Raw genomic sequence first — 18,135 nt, 5'->3', positions numbered from 1 at the left:
CTGCTAGAACAGAAAGAGCAGGAACACTGGAAACAGAGGCTGGGCGAGGCCACACCAGGGTGTCTGGAGAGGTTCAACTTCCCCCTGCCTATAGATGTGAACCACCAGTTGACCACGTGATAAGTAAATGTTTACCAGACAGTCGACAAGCTAGTTGACTAGCTGCTTCCCCACCCCTTTGCTGCCTCTATCAGAAAGAGGCAGGAAGGTGGGGGGGGGGGAAGAGAAGCGGGTGCTGCAACGCAGCTGCACTGCGTGGAGCCCAGCGCCGGACCCCAGGCTCCACGTGATGCTGCCCCTTTGAAACGCTGCACGCAGCCTGGGACTGGGACTGCACGCAGCATTTCAAAGCTGCAGCGCCGCATGGAGCCCAGGGTCAACATGCTCCATGCCTGGGGTCAGCGAATTGCATCGACTCTTTGATTAGCCTATTAATCTAAATTTAACATCCCTACCCCTGCCAACAGTACCCACCACCCATCGAACTTTTGCCTATGCACTGCTACTCCTATACCTCTTCAGAGTTGTTACTAGGAACCTCAGGTCCTCTTTTTAGCTATGACAGAAGGCAAAGCAGCAAGACTTCCAATTTTAGGGGAAGAGGAAGTCTTAAAAGGTCTTTCTTGGTGTAAAAAAAAAAAAAGGCTTTGCTATCAGGGAAGCTAAGTTGTGAAGCACAATGCCTCCTACCTCTCCTATACAGGTCTGTATTAACTGGGGCCAAATAGTCATCCTGAAGTTGAAAGTCTCAGATTGATAGGTTATGTCAGAGATCATCTCTGTCGATAATGTGACATCCTGCAGGCAAAGGAGATAAACAGACCCCACAACAATGGTTGATAACGATATTTAGTGCACAAAACAGCTCTTTTCCTACACTTGTTTTTTGTTTCACATGGAAATCTGTGAGTATTCTTTCTGCGATGGAACAGTAAGAAAGATGCTCTGAAAGTGTCAATGAAGGGAGGCCAGGATGTATCAAGAGTCTGCTGCAACAGTAAGTCTTCGGCACACTTTGATTGGTGCTTCTTACTGTCGCTTCTATGATGTGGACATTGACCCAATAGTTCCAAACAGAGGCTGAAAAGTCAGATTTGTGCAAGTGGATGTGTGCACTTGAACTGCTTTAGATTTGCCCAAAAGCAGGATGTTGGTTGTTCATTTGCAGTGCTAATTAACCCACACATATTCACATACACGTTTGGGGTGTTTGTGTACTTTAAGAGGAAGACTGGAGCCCTTCTCAGCACGAGTGACCTTCAACTCCATGCTAGGAGGGCAAGCCCACAGAATCAGTTCACTTGTATGGAATAGGGTTTGCTTTGGCAATTGCCCAGAATTGTTTGTGATATTGGGTGATTTAGAGGCACTTCTGCTGAGCCAAAAAGGGTACACTGTGGGAGTTTTAGAGGAGGAAATGGAGTATATAGACAGATCAGCCTTTTGCAAATCTAGAGCAAAACAGTTTCATTTTTACTGTGTGGAGGAGGTTTGTTAAACTATATCATTGAAAAAGGAATTCTTCTAACCAGGCCTTAATCATTTTGCAGAAGAAAAGACGACCGAATACTATTTACAATGCTATTGTACTCCAAATAAAAAAAAAGAATACTTATCAGCACTAGTCTTCTGTTAACTTCTCATGCACCATGTACATCTACTCTGAAACCAGGAAATAGTTCAACAGATGCATGCAAAATACATAGATTGATTCAAAGACAATAGCTAAATACCAGCTAAACCACATTCTGTGGGTCTATATTGTAGTGCTAGGAAATTAACACCATTTAGGGCAGTTCCAAATGTTACATTAACCTGCAATTTTTTTCTGCTGAATATAGCTTAGCATAAAATGCCTCAAACTAGTGTCCATACTTTGCAGACTATAGTTTTATACACATACACACAACACTATACAGAGAGAGACAGAGCTTGGATTAATAAAGATGGCAAGAACTTTGTTTCACACTTTGCTTAAGATGTGAATTTCTAGCTTTTTTTAGTCAACTAAATGAATGCAAAATAAAGTTTAATGTATGAATTGCTTTTCACTAAGAGCAATCCATTACGGGTTCTTTTACTTGGGGCCTGATCTTGCTGTCACTGAAGTCAATAGCAAAATTCCCCATTCATGGCACTGGCAGTAGGCGTTTGCCCCACACTCCCATAATAGTGCACAAAAATACTATGCAAGAGATTCAAGTCTGAGTATATAACACAGCTCCTTGTTCTTCAGCTGGCAAGGCTGAAAGTACTGTGGGAGCTGGCCCCTTGCAGTGGGAAGAACACCCTTGCTTTGCTTTGAAGCAAGCCAGTTCTGGAGTCATCTTGATGGACAGCAGAGAGAACTGCATCTTTCCACTAGGGCAATCTACAGTGCAGGAGAGACTTCTCTGAGCTCCAAGGAGGAGCTCAAAGACTCGGGCAGGATGGGAAGAATTAATTACAGAATTTTGTCTAAAACCAATAGAGCAGTTTGGGCTCACTACCACTGAGCAATACCGAGCCACAATTAGAATTGGAAGAAAGAGACTGGCTGGTGTTAAGATGGTGACACATCGTGCCATGAAACTGGAAGACCAAAAACTGTGTTCAGAGGTTTCATCTTAAATATGAAATTGCTTCAGGTTTTCCAGTGTGCAGCCTGTGACTGCATGAGTCAATTGAAAAGCAGTTTTGTTGCCTGCGTCCATCAGGAGATTTTCAAATGGAAATACTTGATAACCTACAGGCAAAGGAGTTTTCTTAAAAAATAAACAAACTGTCAAGGTTTTGGTGTGGCTTCAATGCTTGCACAGCATGCATCAGTACAAGTATTTGAATTGTTATGACAATTTCAAGACTTATAGATCCAATCTAAGATTTAACGGCCCCATCCTCCAACATGGCATTTAAAATAGTAACTGCAAGTAACCAGGACTCATAATAAAAAGTTATCTAACAGCTCTGGTAAAACAGCTGTACATATATATGCTGTTCCAACTATGAATCCAGTTTGTACTTTCAGATAACATGAAAGTGGTTAATTATAAAATATGAAGGCCATTTTCACTGATAGACCATTAATGTTAATATTAATAACACAGCTAGCTGGAGGGAAAAAAAACACATTTTTGTGAAAACTCTTCAAAACCTAAATTTGGGGGCAAGATTTCAAATTTTCAAAAAATGATGACTGCTCTAGCCTGGTTTCAACAAGCTGCAAAATTTATGCAATAGGTAAACTTATTTCAAAATATTTTCACTGACATTTTGAAAATTCAAAACTTCTCAATCAGCTCCAATTGCATTGTCCATCTTCTAATGATTTTTTAAAATGTCATTTAGAAGAATTCAGATTTTCATGCTGCTGGCATTAAGTTTTCCTCTACGTTATGTCCAAGAACACCTCTATGTTATGTCAAAGAACAAACAGCCTTGTCTGACATAACACTGTTTCTCAGGGGCTTTAAGATTTTTCTATTCAGATTCTTATACCGGTATTACAGCCAGTGCGGTAAGTAGGTATTTTACTCACAGGGCAAACTATGAATTATGTGCACTCTCTCCTTATGTTTGCATGTGTCATGCTCTTTACTTTTGCAGCTTACTATTTTTAATTTTTGTGTCTTTGTACCCCTGAATATGATGCACTAGGGTGAGCACCCTGCTTACCCTACCCTTGTTAACAGCCCTGATTACAGTGTTAGTGCAAGTTGTGTTCAGAGAATCTCACCAATATAAAGAAGTCCAGAGTTAGACCTCAGATAAGCCCCGCTGACGTTCTCTCTCCCACACAGGTGCACAAAATTGCATTGTTCAGTTTATTTACACTCTCTTCTCCCCCAAAAGTAGTTACAGATATTGATCATTCCCAGTCTCTGTTTCTCTTTCTACAGTTTCAAAGCTAACACAACAATTTATTAAGATTCAGGATGAGATTTCAGAGCACTGCACAGTCATATTCGTGCAACTTCTCTTAAAGTCAAAAACTCATAGTTAACATGCAGTGCAATGCTTTAGAATTTTACCTTTCAATGGTAATATAAAAGCCAATATATGCACACACTAACAGGCTTACCTTGTTTGTCTCAGAAAGAGTATTCTCTTTAAAAAAAAATAATCTGTGGATGACAAAACTGCAAAGTTCTCATATATTAGGCACATAGAGCAGAACTAGGCACAGAAAAAAATCAAGTTGTAATTGGTGCTGACTCCTTTTTATTAAAGAGCCATACACACTGTGGTAAGATTTACAAGAAGTCACTAGTCCTGCAAGGAGACCAGAAACACACTATGTGACTAAGAGTGTTTTACACAGAATAAAAACTTGTGTTTGTAATAATTCCCAGAACTACAATAAGATTTAAAAGGCAATTTTGAGACTTGCATGTGTTCGCCAGTGTCAGTAAGGCATTAGAATTCCTATGACTGTTGTCACTGGAAAAACAGAACCAAACAACCCCTAGAGTCCTCAGGAGTCCTTAGAGATGTAGAGAAGTTCCATTATTTTACCTCCCATTTCATTCTGAAGCATTGTGTAGGTCTAAAAGTCTCCTGAAGAACCAAAGAATGCAATCAAATGTAATCACAAAAGCCTCCCATTTCTCCACATGTACATAAGTGCTCAACTCCTCTTCAGCTTTTACATTAATAAGCTACAATTATACATATAGAAATTTACTGTCAGCCAAAGACACTATTATTTCTGAAAATATTGGGTTTCAGAACTAGTGCCGAGTGTTTAAGGCAGGGTGTACCTGATACAGTGATAGAATCATTGGTTAGGTTTTACGGCCATTTTTTTTGATGGTTCCGGAAAGCTACTCTGCATATGGTAATGAAACTAACATGAGCTTTCTCTCTTTCCCTCTCTCTGAGCAGTGGAATCATCTAGGGCTTTGTCTATATTAACACTTTTGTCAGCAAAACTTTTGTCAGCCGGAGAGTGAATAAAAACACTGGACCGACATGAGTTTCACCAACAAAAGTGCCATTGTGGACAATGCTACATCGACGGGAGACACTCTTGCTGACAGAGCAACCACCACTCATGGGGAGTGGTTTAATTATGCGGATGTTGCTGCCAGCATAGAGCAGCTACACAGGGGCAGTGGTATAGCTGCACTGCTGTAACATCATAGTGTCACGGTAGCCTACTGAGTATCCACAGAAACTACAGTTTGGCCTCAAAGACAGACTATGTCAATGAACCCAAATTCTGGCCGGTGCAGAGCTGTTCCCTTTTCTATATGAACTAGTGTTACCACTGGTCCAGTTTTCAATGCTGCATATCATGAGGGCTTCCTCTATTTCCACTGGGAGTTCAGGCCACATAGCAACAGATCTAGAGCCCTCAAAACACAAGTTCTTTCTATTTCAACATTAAGTAGAGAAAGGAGGAGGAGGAAGAGCAGCAGAGCTCCTTGAAGCCTGAATGCATTTGTCTAACTTTGACAAAAAAAGACAATCTTTGCATAAGCAGACAAAACCTCCAGAGTTTCCTCCTAACCACCAGACAGTCTCATTTTACTGCACAGGAGCAACAAATCTCACATTGCCTGGGAAAGAAGAGGAATTAGAAGACTCCATTAAGTCTCTCAAGAAAATACATAGCCACTGGCCCTAATGAGTAAATACAGGGCTGAGATTTTATCCAAAGCCGCTTTGGATAAATAACTGGTTACTGGGAGCCCTCCTAATAAGGCCACCTTCAATATAACTCTTCAAACTGACAGACAACTATCGCGATATTGTCAAAAGAAGGCAAGGAATTAATACAGAAATAAGTTGCATACAGAGTCATCTGCCTTTGCAATACAGATTAGTCATTTTCTTGGCCAGGATTTTTTTAGTCGCCTGCCTCCTTCACACCATGTTTAGGGAGAGAAGGCTGTGTTGTTTAGGGAAGCTGCCAGGTGTCCCAACTGGGGGCCACTTCTTTTTCTCCCAAGGTGGGTCTTGTTAATCTGATTTGAGATACAGACCACACTCCTCTTCTTCCCCTTGTTGTGAATACCAAAAAATTGGAGATTTGAAATATATACACCCAAAATGGGAAAACATCTTGACCTTCTCTTCATACAAAGAAAGCCTTTGACCAGGCAATATGGACATACTATGTCTATTGCCTCTTTTGCTAGAGGCTCAGAGTCAGAACCTCGGCAGCATCAATAATTTGATCAGGCAAAACTGTTCTCTTTTCCTTATTATTCTTCTTCAAAATTCACATGACCAAATCTCAGACCAATATCATGCCAAGAATATAGAGAACAATTTTGTTTTTGTCAATGACATGCTCCCACGCACCACAAAAACCAAATACAACATTAGCTTTCATGTAGCTCCCAAAAAAAGCACATTTTAAAAAGAATGTAGCTTTTCTAAGGTTGAAAATAGTGTCACGCATACATACACTTTGATATTACACAGCTCGTGTGCATAGATTTGCACGAGTTCTGATCTAATTTAAGTCATGCTAAATTTTTTTAAATTATTTCAGTTTTGAAATAACTTGGTGTGACAAAAAATAGCACGCATGTGGCAGGGCAACAGGGAGGGGGCAAGGCATCAAACAAAAAAAAAGAGATGGAAGTAAAATAGAACAGGCCAACACAGAACAGGCAGGTATAATGTACATCAGTAGCTCAAAAATGTTTTCCTTGTGTTGTTTAGGGAAGTTGCCAGGTATCCTAACTGGGGGCCACTTCTTTTTCTCCCAAGGAGGATATTGTTAATCTGATTGGAGATACCGGCCACACTCCTCTTCTCCACCTTGTCAGGAGTACCAAAAAGAGTTGGAGAAAAATCTAAAGCCCTGACCATGCCCAGACATAGGGTACATCTAGACTACATGCCTCTGTCGCATGTAGATTAGGCTACCAGACATATCAAAGGTATTTGTCGACCACCCAGGTAAACCTCATCCCAGGAGGCTTACCTGGGTGGTCGACAAATGCCTTTGATGTCGACACCCGCGCATCCAGACTATCGCGCTGAGCCGACAAACAGCTGATCAGCTGTTTGTCGGCTCAGCGCGGCAGCCATGTAAATTTAAATGAAGCGGCGATTATTTAAATCGCCGCTTCATTTTCCTATGTCTGGTAGCCTAATCTACATGCCTCTGGCGACAGAGGCATGTAGTCTAGACGTACCCATAGCAGTGCACTCAAATGTGCCTGAACTGATTTGGGGAAAACTGGCCTGTGCCTAGAGAAAACTCCATCTGTGCCTAGAGAAAAGCTTTGATATAGACGACTAGTTTAGTAAAATTGATGGGGGGAGAAGTACATCTGCTCTGTTCCTCTTCTTCTGCACACTCTTCCTGCATTTGGCCCCTTCTCCTCTAGGCACGATATGCTATCTTCATCCTGGATTTCCATAAACCTGTCTCTCCTGAACAGCTCTCTCCTGCTGGGGGCACACTGTTACTGGCAGCCCCACTCCTTGAGTAGAGGCAGGGGCAGCCTGTCCATATAGGCGAACTAGGCGGTCGCCTACGGCGCCAAGTTAAATGGGGCACCAAATAGTGGCGCAATATAATTGAGAGGTTTGGAGGTGGGGGCACCGATAGCATGGTTCGCCTAGGGCACCAGTTGCTGGCAGCTAGTCTAGGGCCACCCCTGAGCGGAGGGGTTCCTTTTTACCCTCCTCAGAACAATGGTCCCTCCTTTGTAGAACAAACTAGGTTGGCTCCTCCTCATTTTCAGTTATTTTTCAAGGTGTTCCAGCTCTTAGTCCATGTCTATACTTACAAGCTTAGAGTGGCATAAATGTACCGATGCAGCTGCGCTATTGTGTAGCTGCGTTTTGCCGATGAGAGAGAGCTCTCCTGTTGACATATTAAAATTAGCACAAATGGCGGTAGCTACCTCAGCAGGCAAACCAATATTTGTAGAGTGTACACTACCCCTTATGCTGTCAAAACCTATGTCACTCAATGGGGAAGCAGGGGTCACACACTTGAGCAACAAAAGTTTTGGTCGACATAAGTGCTAGTGTGTAGACATGGCCTTAGTTGCAACACGAAGGGGGAAAAAACCAGCACCATCTGACCAACTAGGTCTGCAGGCAAGTCTACACACCACAATTTTGGAACTGCAGATTAATTTCAACTCCTCCCATAGTTAAATGGGGAAGCATTTAATTAAAACAGTGGTAGGTTTTAAGGCTAGTAGAACTCAAACCCACAATTTCTAACCTTTAACCCTTAGCAAATGTGAAAATGCTCCCCATCAGTATGCTGTCATTCTAGAAGGAAGAAGGAAGTACATAAATTAAAATGATATGGGTTAGTAAAATCCAGCCTTACATGATAAACAACCAAACAATATTTTATTCATTCGCATTCTCTCTCTTGCTTGCTCATATTTAGTAATTCCAACCAAAAAATTTACATGGTATGAAAATTCTTGACCATGAGTGCACGTAAGTAGTATAGTTAAGGAAGTACTATTAATAGTGATGCTGTTTGCACAGACAATATATCCACACTGTGGGCCTCGATTATGATCTCAAAGATGCAGAAGAGAATTTGTGCCTGTGTACACATGCATTAATAGAAGCACAGCAAGCATTGAAATTAGAATCCAACTACAAGCCTTCGGAACATGCAGACTACACATGCATTATATGCATCGTAGAGGAAACCATTCAATGATTTTCTGCAATATTAAAAATGAAGCATTTATAAAGTATTATAGAAGGAATCAAAGTTATCTGTTCATTGTTTAGAACATTCAAGACAACTGTTCCACACTGATTGGGGTTAAAGACAGGAATGAAAGAACATATCCCAGTGTTTGCCATTCTGCACAAATATTTGATGACGTACACAATCTCTTGCTTTGAGGGGAGGGGATACCCAAGTGTAACTTCACAAATTTAAAGCATACAAAAATATTTTACAGAAGAGAGCACTCCAAAATACATCTCATTATGAATCAATTTTTTAGCCTCCACAGATAAGCATTACCTATCTACCTATCTACCTAACAAAGTTGGTTTAAGAGCTGGTCAAACTTTGAAATGAACAATTCACCCCAGAAACAAAATATTTAAGCCTTGTATTTTTCTTAGTGTTTAAAGTTTAACTGAGCCCTAAATCAGCTTCACTTTATATCTTTGCTATAGACCAATTTGCTCTATATTTCTATTAAACTCTTATTTTTAAACTGTTTTTATTTTGAAGTATAAACAAAGTTGACTTATAACAACTCCAGTTTCAAAACTGAAATTTAACCAACGCTTAGGACATAATGAAAATTACTAAGCCGAAGATATTAAGATTCAACAGTAATAGTTAACATTGGCTATTATTCATGTAGAATACAATCAAAAAACGGTTCAAATACATACGTGCTACAAAGGAAATGACTTCAACAATTTACAGCAGGTATTGAATTGACCCAATTATGTTTAAACGTAACAAGCCTGTATTTCAAACATCGTGCCCCTAATAAGACATCCCTCTCATTTATTTGGAAACTCAGATCAACAATTACATCACAGTTCTATACCTAATCTATTGATGTAACTGCAGTGTGAGTTCTGTGTATGGTACACCTATAGACTCAGGTTATTAGGTGTATTTTAAAGGGCATTTATGCACCTAAGTAACAATGCAAACAACCACATCCAGGGCTGAAATATGCTGTTACAGGCCTCACTTTTGAAAACAGGACCTGTGCTGTCAAATCTCTAATATCAAAAATATTTAGTGTAATTTTAAGGTTGTTAATACTCACAAATGCAATCTTGCTATAACTTAGGCTAGATATACACTGCAATGGTAAGTTGGAAATGGTTGCATACCACAAATTGCAAATCTTTTTCCGTTTTACTGTCAAAAGAGGCTTTTCCGAAATTTGGTGCATCTACACATCCCTTTGGTGCTCTTGACATATCCCTATTCCTCATAAAACGAGGTTTAAAGGGATGGTGAAAGAGCATGTCTGCTTTTTTGAAATTTTTTCTGAAAAAGCGGACACATTCCTTGGACGCGGTATTGCTTTTCCAGGATATCTCTGGTATCCTGGAAAAGCAGTGCAGTCTAGATGTAGCCTTAATAAGTTTATAAATTTCATCATTGCAGTCAATATAGTTATACCACTGTAGCAGCCAGATCACAAAAATTATCTTTACTCATGTGAGTAGCCCTCTTGAAATCATGTGAATTAGGACCAGGCTGAGGACAGATTTTGCTGGGCCTCCCGAAGAAGAAAGACCTCAGGAGGAAGGGGCAGACCTGGAGACGAGCCTCCCCCAGCCAGAACTTCAGCCAGCACTGGAGCACACGGATTTAAAATGGCCAGGCTCTGGCTGCTGCCAAAGTAGTGGCAGTAAGAGAAAGGAGCCCTGAATCCTTTTAAATCGCTGAGCCCCGGGGCAGCTGCCCTCTTTCTCCCTATCAGTGGCCCAGGTTAGGATGACTCATGTGAGCAAGCGTCTGCAGAATTAGGCCCTCAGAGAAGACACATCTCCACCATAATTAAGTTTTATTCAAGCAAGAACTTCACCATTTTTCAAACACTACCAAAAGATCAAGAAGAACCAAAATAATAACTTTAAACACTCAAGCAGATCTTGACATTCACAGAAGTGTCGCAAATAAGTCACAGGTGAAACGAAGTTATACAAATATATTACTTTGCATGCGATGGGCCTTTTAGGATAGAAAGAAAGAAATGGAAAAGGATTCGCAGAGTTTAATTAGGAAGGTGTCATGATTTAAAGAGAGATTTTTATTAATACGCTGAACCAAAGTTAAGGCCCAGATCCTGAAAGCTGATTAGTGCAAGCAGTTCCTCGTGCCAGTGTAGAGTCCCACTGAAATCAATGAGGCATGCTGCAGTCAGACCCCTGAACAGAATCCTATCTACTTCAATGCAAAGAAGTCATTGCAGCTCAATGAAGGCACCAGGATGTCAGACTGTGAGGTGGTGGCCAAAGACAGTCCTTGCCTAAGTTTCAACAAATAAAATAATTGCCATATTTAGAAGTATTCAGATCTAGAAAGGGACATACTTGGATCCCATTTCTGAATTACTCTTAGATCTCTAAATTATTTTTGCAACAAATATGAGGCAATGATTGGAATGGATTTTGAAGGGTAAAAGCCTTCCATTCTACCAGAATCAATCCCTCCAGATTTGCTTAATTCCCACACAGAAGTGGGCTATTTCCCTAAAAATTCCCAACTTCTAGAAGGAGTTAACGCAGCCGGTGACCTGCATCCTGCTAATGTCTGAGGTATAAACAGTTAAATGTTGAGTGGCTATGATAAGCCTTTACCAAACTTGGATCAGAACACAGTGGAAAACGTTGGGAAGAGTATTCTTAAAAGAAACGGAAATGTGCAAGAAATAGCCGCATCGTGTCTTTTTTGATAATATCTGGTGGTCTTCCACAGCTGGATACTGAACAATGGCAAGCTGCTTGCCCCTGCTTTAAATTGTTGATTTAAGTGGACTTTCTCCCAAGTGTGAAACTTGTCTAAGCAAGCAGAGAATCAAACCTTTTCTTGGCCTGCTTCAAGACATCAAGTTTCCAATTCTCCACTGCCCTTAAGCTAATAACTGAACTTGGCCTGTTTACTTCAGAAGCTTTCTGGGCAGTGCTTGTTCCCAGTGAATGAGCTAAAGTTCATCTGCAGGCCAGGATTGTCAAAACTGGTAAGTAGTGATGTGGGGCTCTTTGGTATTCAGGTGCTCAACCAGAAACACCCTGAGGAGGCCTGATTTTTGGTGAGCGCTGGGGTCCTGCCCTCTGCAGCCTAGGCTCCTTGACGGAATTTTGCAAGTGGAGCACCTCCCACCCTCCCCCAGACCTTTGGTCGCTTTTCAGGACCGTGCCCTTGGGATGAACTGAAGTGCATTCCCTGTCAGAGCGCAGCGCACTTGGCCTCCAGACACACCCAGCCGGCCCAGCTGACCGAGCAGAGCACCTGCCTGGCTCTGAAACCTCCCCCACCGCCCCACAGGCAGGTGGCCCCGCTCCAGCCCCTGTTGCTGTGACCCACCTCCCCGCCGGGGTGCCAGCCCCACATCTCCCAGCCAGCACGGCCCGCTACTCCGCCGGGGGTCTCGGGAACTGCTTTCCACTGGATCCCTAGCGAGACGCCGCTGAGCGCCCTAGCCCCGGAGCCTAGTCCCCAGGGCCAGGGGAGGAACCTCTCGCCAAAGCAGCGGCGAACGCCCCGACAGGTGGCTGGCGAGGGGGGTGATGTGGGGCAGGCGGGGGGCGCGGAGGAGAGGGGAGGCGGGGAGCCCGGGGGAGACGCCAGGGGCAGAGAAAGGGCAGGTTGCCCGGCGCGGGGGATGTGGCAGGGCCGCGCTCCCTCAGGGCGCCTTACCTTGGGGAGGCAGAGCAGGAGCAGCAGGCGGAGGAAGAAGAGCTGCCCTGGCTGCCTCATGGTCCCGACGAGCTCTCCCCGCTGCGCGCTTAGCCCGATCCTGGCTTTCCCAGGGGCATGGCAGGGCTGCGCCCCCCAACACTCACAGCGGCGGCCGGCCCGGGTCCCTAGCTGGCTCCGCCTGCAGCGCGCCCCAGCTGGAAATGCGGGAGCAAGTCCCCGGCAGGGTGGAGCGCGATGCGCGGGGCAGGACTCCCAGCGAGGCTCGGCGGAGAGTCGCCTCCCCTCCGAGCACTCACTGCTTCCGCCGCTGCCAGGGGGAGGACTTGGCCGCTTGTTGTCAAGGGTTTAAAAGGCCCTTTTTCTGCTGGGAAGTGGTTGCTCGCGCTTCCCTCCTCCCCTGACTCGGACGTTCCCTCTTTCTGGCTCCCAGCGCGCTGGACAAGGAAGTGGCTCGCTCAAAACTTTTCTAGCCCTCCCACATTCTTTTCTGCAATCGACTTGGAAATGGAGCCGGAGCGCGACGCTCTCCTCCCCCCTTCGGGCTCTGGCAAAAGGACATTCTTCCCCAGGGTGGCTCTCTCTCTCGCCCTGCAGCCCGCTGCTCCTCGGAGCACATGGGGCTGGGGGCAACGTTTCCAGAGCAGAAGACTGTCCACAGCAGGACTCGAAAAACAGATCCAAACCAACGCACATCAGGCATGTACATTTTCATTGTGATACTCCTGATTTCCCGTAAGCACTGATGTGAGTACACATACCACCCAAACAGGGTGAGATTTACCAGGGCCAGTCAGTTCTTGAGTATGCTAATAAAAGAAGTTTTCATTTCCTCTCCCCGCTAACGTTTAGATTTGTACTTTATGAACGTTCAACTACTAGGGAAACACGAGTGGGGGAGAAAACGAAAACGGGTGCTCAGAAATGACTTAGTGAAACACTTCACCCCCAGGAAGCTGTCTGAAATAGTTCCTTTCAGTGTCAAAAGACGCTAGTATTATATGTCCCATTTTGCAAATTCACAGTAATGTATTTTTTTAGGGGTCATTCTCTTTGGACAATGAAAACAGACAAGTTAGCTTCAGTTTGGTTTCATAGACTTCAAGGGTAGCCAAGTTAGTCTGTTACAGAAAAAACAACAAATGGTCTGCTAGCACTTTATAGACTAACCCAACATGTAGATGGTATCATGAGCTTTCCTGGGCACAGACCACTTCTTCAGATGACCAAAGTTATCTGAAGAAGTGGGTTGTGCCCACGAAAGCTCATGATACCATCTACATGTTGGGTTAGTCTACAAAGTGCTACCAGACCATTTGTTGGGTTTTCTTTGTTTCCTAGTCAGCTTCCTCTTAATCTCACCTTCAAGCTCTAAGAGGTGCTTCAAGGTTGTAATGCTTGAGTTAGGACCACTGCAAGTTAATGACTGAATCTGCTTAAAATCTATTTTAGTTTGCTTTTTAATGATAAAACCATTGTTGAAAAAAGTTTTTTTAAAGACATCGCTTTTACAAAATGTAAAATCTTTAAAACACTGAAGCACGTGTACAACTATATAGTTTTACAGTTCCTAAGAAGTGGAGCTAAGCACACACAAAGTTTTCTTTATGTTTGAGTTGCAGGATTGAGAGCTAAAATTTGTAACCTAAACAGATTTGTCATTATCTTGTTTGTAAAAATAAAGGTGCTTCCACTCAGATTTGAAAAATCTAGATAACTCCTTTAGAAAAGTTCTTTCAGGTACTTTACGTTTCTAAGTAAAATGCTTTTTAGTAGAAGTTCAGATATTGAGTGCATATCTCAACAGCACATAACAGCAGTTTAAAAATTCAGTCTCACGAGGAGTAACGGTAGTTCGGAATAGGACCCTAGTCCGAACTACCTAGTTCGAGCCCCGTGTAGCCGCGCTACACGGGGTTCGAAGCAGCGGGGATTTAAAAATGGCGGCTCCCCGCTTATGCTAATGAAGCCCGGGAAATTCAAATCCCGGGCTTCATTAGCAAGTGCGGTATGCATACATTACCCCGCTAGTTCGAACTAGCGGGGTAGTGTAGACATACCCCCAGGGACTCCCTGTAACAGAATGGCTGTGTAGATGCTAGGTAAGTTATTTTGATATAACTGCTGTTATTTCGAAATAACTTTGCTGTGTAAACATTCCCAATGTTTGTCTTTTTTCAGTGTATCCCTGTGTTATATAATGGTCATGCCAATTCGCTTTCAGAATATGATTTGAAAAAGTGGGTCTGTCCCACAAAAGCTCATCACCTAATAAACTATCTTGTTAGTCTTTAAAGTGCTACATGACTGCTTGTTTTTGTTTTACTAAGATCACACTAACACAGCTACCTCTCTGTGACTATTCAATCTGCAGTGGCAGTCAAAAAAGCAAACAGAATGTTAGAAATCATTAAAAAAAGATATCAATAAGACAGAGAATCTCTTATGGCCTCTATATAAATCCATGGTACAGTAAACTTCCGATAATCCAGCACCTTTAGGACCAAAGGGGTGCTGGATTATCAGATATGCCGGACTATCGGAAGGGGGGGCTATGAGGGGTCTGGAGTGGGGTGGGGGAATCGGGGGGGCGGTGCTGCAGGACCAACCCGGCAGCACCCCAACTGCTCTGCCCCAGGCATCCTCAAGTCAGCCGCTGCTGAAACTGACCAGCGGCTGACTTGGGGAAGACCGGGGCAGAGCAGCTGGGGTGCTGCTGGGTTGGTCCCCTAGCGCCGCCCCTCGGCGCTGCGGGACCAACCCAGCAGCACTCCAGCTGCTCTGCCCCAAACTTCCCCAGTTCAGGCACTGCTGAAACTGACCAGCGGCTGACTCCGGGAAGCCCAGGGCACAGCAGCTCCAATTGTCCGGCTGCCTGGAGCACTTCCGGGTTCCAGGTGGTGCTGGACTATAAGGAGTGCCGGACCACTGGATGCCAGACAACTGGAGTTTTACTGTACTCCCACATCTTGAATTCTGTGTACACATGTAGTCTCCTCATCTCAAAAAAGATATGTCAGCTTTGGAAAAGGTTCAAAAAAGAGCAACAAAAATTATTAGGAGTTTGGAAATGTTGCCTTATGAGATTAGAGGTCTATAAAATCATGACAAGTATGGAGAAAGTGAATAAGGAAAAGTTACTTACTTGTTCTCATAACATAAGAACTAGGGGGTCACCAAATTAAATTAATAGGTAGCAGGTTTAAAACAAATAAAGGGAACCAGATAAATTCATGGAGGTTAGGTCCATTAATACGTATTAGTTAGAATGGATAGAAATGGTGTCTGTAGCCTCTGTTTGTCAGGGGCTGGAAATGAGCGACAGGAGAGGATTCAGTTGATGATAACCTGTTGTGTTCACTCCCTCTGGGGCATCTTGCATTGGCCACTGTCGGCAGACAGGATACTGGGCTAGATGGACCTTTGGTCTGACCCAGCATGGCCATTCTTATGTTCTTATATTCATAAACCAAACTTCATAAAGCATGGGGGGATAGTCACAGATAAAAGTAAGGCCCTGAATTAGAGCCTTTGTTGTAAAGCATGGCAGTAACTGTTTTTTGTTGTCTAATTAAGGTTAGATTTATTATTTACAGATACATCTAAGATTAGATAGCGACTCACTAAAATATTCTATACACACATTTAGTGAGAAGAAAGAGAATGCATGATGGGGTGGTAATCAAAGCTTTATGAGCATCTGTTTGGGATGGCTCACGAATGTTCATTAAACAAGTAGCTAGAGCTGATTGGAAAAATCCCAAACTAAATCCATAAAACATTCTCAAATAAAACAATTATATATAAAATATTTTGTAGAAATTTGGTTTTTTCCCCCTTCTAAACAAAAAGATTTTCATTTAAATTTTGAATTTTTTCTCTGATTTTTTTTTTAAATCATTGAAATCACACTGGGTTTGTGAAATACATTGATTCTGAGGAAAAAGCATTTTTCAACAATAAAAATATGCTTGAAAATGTTTCCCAGGCTCTACAAGTGAGCTGTGCAGGTTACCCCCAAACGTTTAAACCATACTGGGCCATCCTTTATTCTATAGACACTCCACCTTGCCCTCTCTTCTGGATGCCCCAGAATCAGAGGAATGGAAAAGTGGGTAACAGTTGCTTTCCCCTACGCTTCAGGTCTTGGATGAACTGAGCCTAGTACAAGATCTAGAATCTTGCCCCATAAATCCAACTGCATACACCCTGACAGGAAATACAATATGTTAATAATTAATATCTATTACATTATTATATTAATAACCTTTAACATTGTTTTAAATAGCTTTTTGTAAACACGATGTAGTGATTTAAAGGTCAGATATCTTGGGAACTTCCAGGACCAGAAACAAATGCTCTATGTCCCACTGAAAAGTTGGAAATCTCTGCTTTTCTATAGTATAAAGGTCATAAACGAAATCCTCAACTTTGAAATAAATGGCAAAACTCCCATTGATTTCATTGAGGTCTGGATTTCACCCAATATTTCTAGTCTTGTGGAATCATGAAGCATCTAACCTTATATCTGTCACTGGTCCAGGCTGAATATCTCCCAGCCTAGGTCACAAACCACTGCAATTTTAGGAGAGATATTCCATGGTTGGGGAATAGGAAACATGTTGGTAGAGGGCCTCAGAGGAGGGGTGGAAAGGAAGTGGGGCAAGGATATTTGGGTTTGAGGTAGATCTTACATTGCACTTACCCTGAAGAAATGACCTTGTCGTTGAAAAGGTTGGAGACCACTGCCCCAGGGAATAAAACATATTCCAAGATGTCTACCAAAGGTTATTCCTGACAAGGATGCTGTACATTAGGCATAACTATTTTCTTTGTCAAGGTCCAAATTAGGGATGTGAATGGTTAACCAGTAAACCTCACCCTTGCTCCAACCGACTGGAGCAGCCCCTATCCATGGCAGGTCTGGCGTGTCCACAGCGGGCCCAGTCCAGGCTGCTCTGCGCCAGCTAGAGTGCCCCCTGCCTGCAGCCGGGGGGTAGGGGGAGGAGAGGGAGGGGGAAGGGCACTCCCCTTTAAGCAGATAACCAGTTAAACACTATGTTTAAACATCTAACCAATTAAATGGGATTTTACATCCCTAGTCCAAATTTCTTGGTTAAGGTATAATCAAGGTCCAGAGAAAATAAAGGTTCAAAAAATCATGTGTCCATCACCCCCAATTTTTTGCTTTTCTTTATCGAATAGTCAACTAGTTGCTTAGCTCCCTCCCCCATGCCCACCAATTAATTCTTTCCTCCAACTCTGAAATCAGTCTTGTCCTGTCTCTCCAGCCCCTATGAATTCTGCCTCCATATCTGCCCTCCATACACACACACACCCCATACCTATTTGTTTTTCCCTCCTGCAGCTCTGGGGGGTTTTCATCACCTTCTCCTATGTCTAGAGAGATGGCAGTAAGGTTTCCTTTGCTTCTTCTCAGGCCTAATGTTGCAGGGAGGAGAGAAAAGGGGAGCTGAGGAGGCATCACATTGCTCACAACTGGGGAGGGAAGAAAAGGGAGCAGAATCCTGCTGCACTGTTTGGCTGTTTCTTCTGCCTTCCCTCCCATGAAAATGCTTTCAGCTCCTAAAGGTAGAGGAAGAGAGCAAAGCCTGCTTCTGACTGGACTGACTGCTTTTTTCTAAGGTGAGGAAGTAGGGAAGATACCCAATCAGAGCGGGCTGTGTTGAAATTCTCAGAGGGCTGGAGAACCTGGTGCTATTTATTGGCAGATGGGCTCAAATTTTGTGACTTGCAATGGGGTAAATCCCACTTTTCTCTCCAACTCACGAGGGAATAATCAG

General features: G+C 43.1%; 1 protein-coding gene across 4 annotated transcripts in view; it reads right to left on the bottom strand.

Annotated features, from left to right (window-relative positions):
• The window catches only part of PTPRJ (protein tyrosine phosphatase receptor type J), a 148,637-nt gene extending 135,556 nt beyond the window's left edge, over window positions 1-13,081 (bottom strand). Inside the window, exon 1 of one of the 4 annotated variants that reach the window (XM_075928127.1) lies at window positions 12,332-13,081. Coding sequence is in view for 1 of the 4 variants with exons in the window: in XM_075928126.1 (XP_075784241.1) it covers window positions 12,332-12,391 (60 nt within the window). In the remaining 3 variants the exon portion in view is untranslated. The remainder of the gene's footprint in view (window positions 1-12,331) is intronic. The other 3 variants (XM_075928125.1, XM_075928128.1, XM_075928126.1) reach the window with 3 other exon arrangements.
• Between the last annotated feature and the right edge of the window lie 5,054 nt (window positions 13,082-18,135).

Source organism: Pelodiscus sinensis, chromosome 4 (genome assembly GCF_049634645.1).
Source record: "Pelodiscus sinensis isolate JC-2024 chromosome 4, ASM4963464v1, whole genome shotgun sequence".
Taxonomy (NCBI): domain Eukaryota; kingdom Metazoa; phylum Chordata; order Testudines; family Trionychidae; genus Pelodiscus; species Pelodiscus sinensis.
This window is presented reverse-complemented; position numbering and strand designations above follow the sequence as displayed.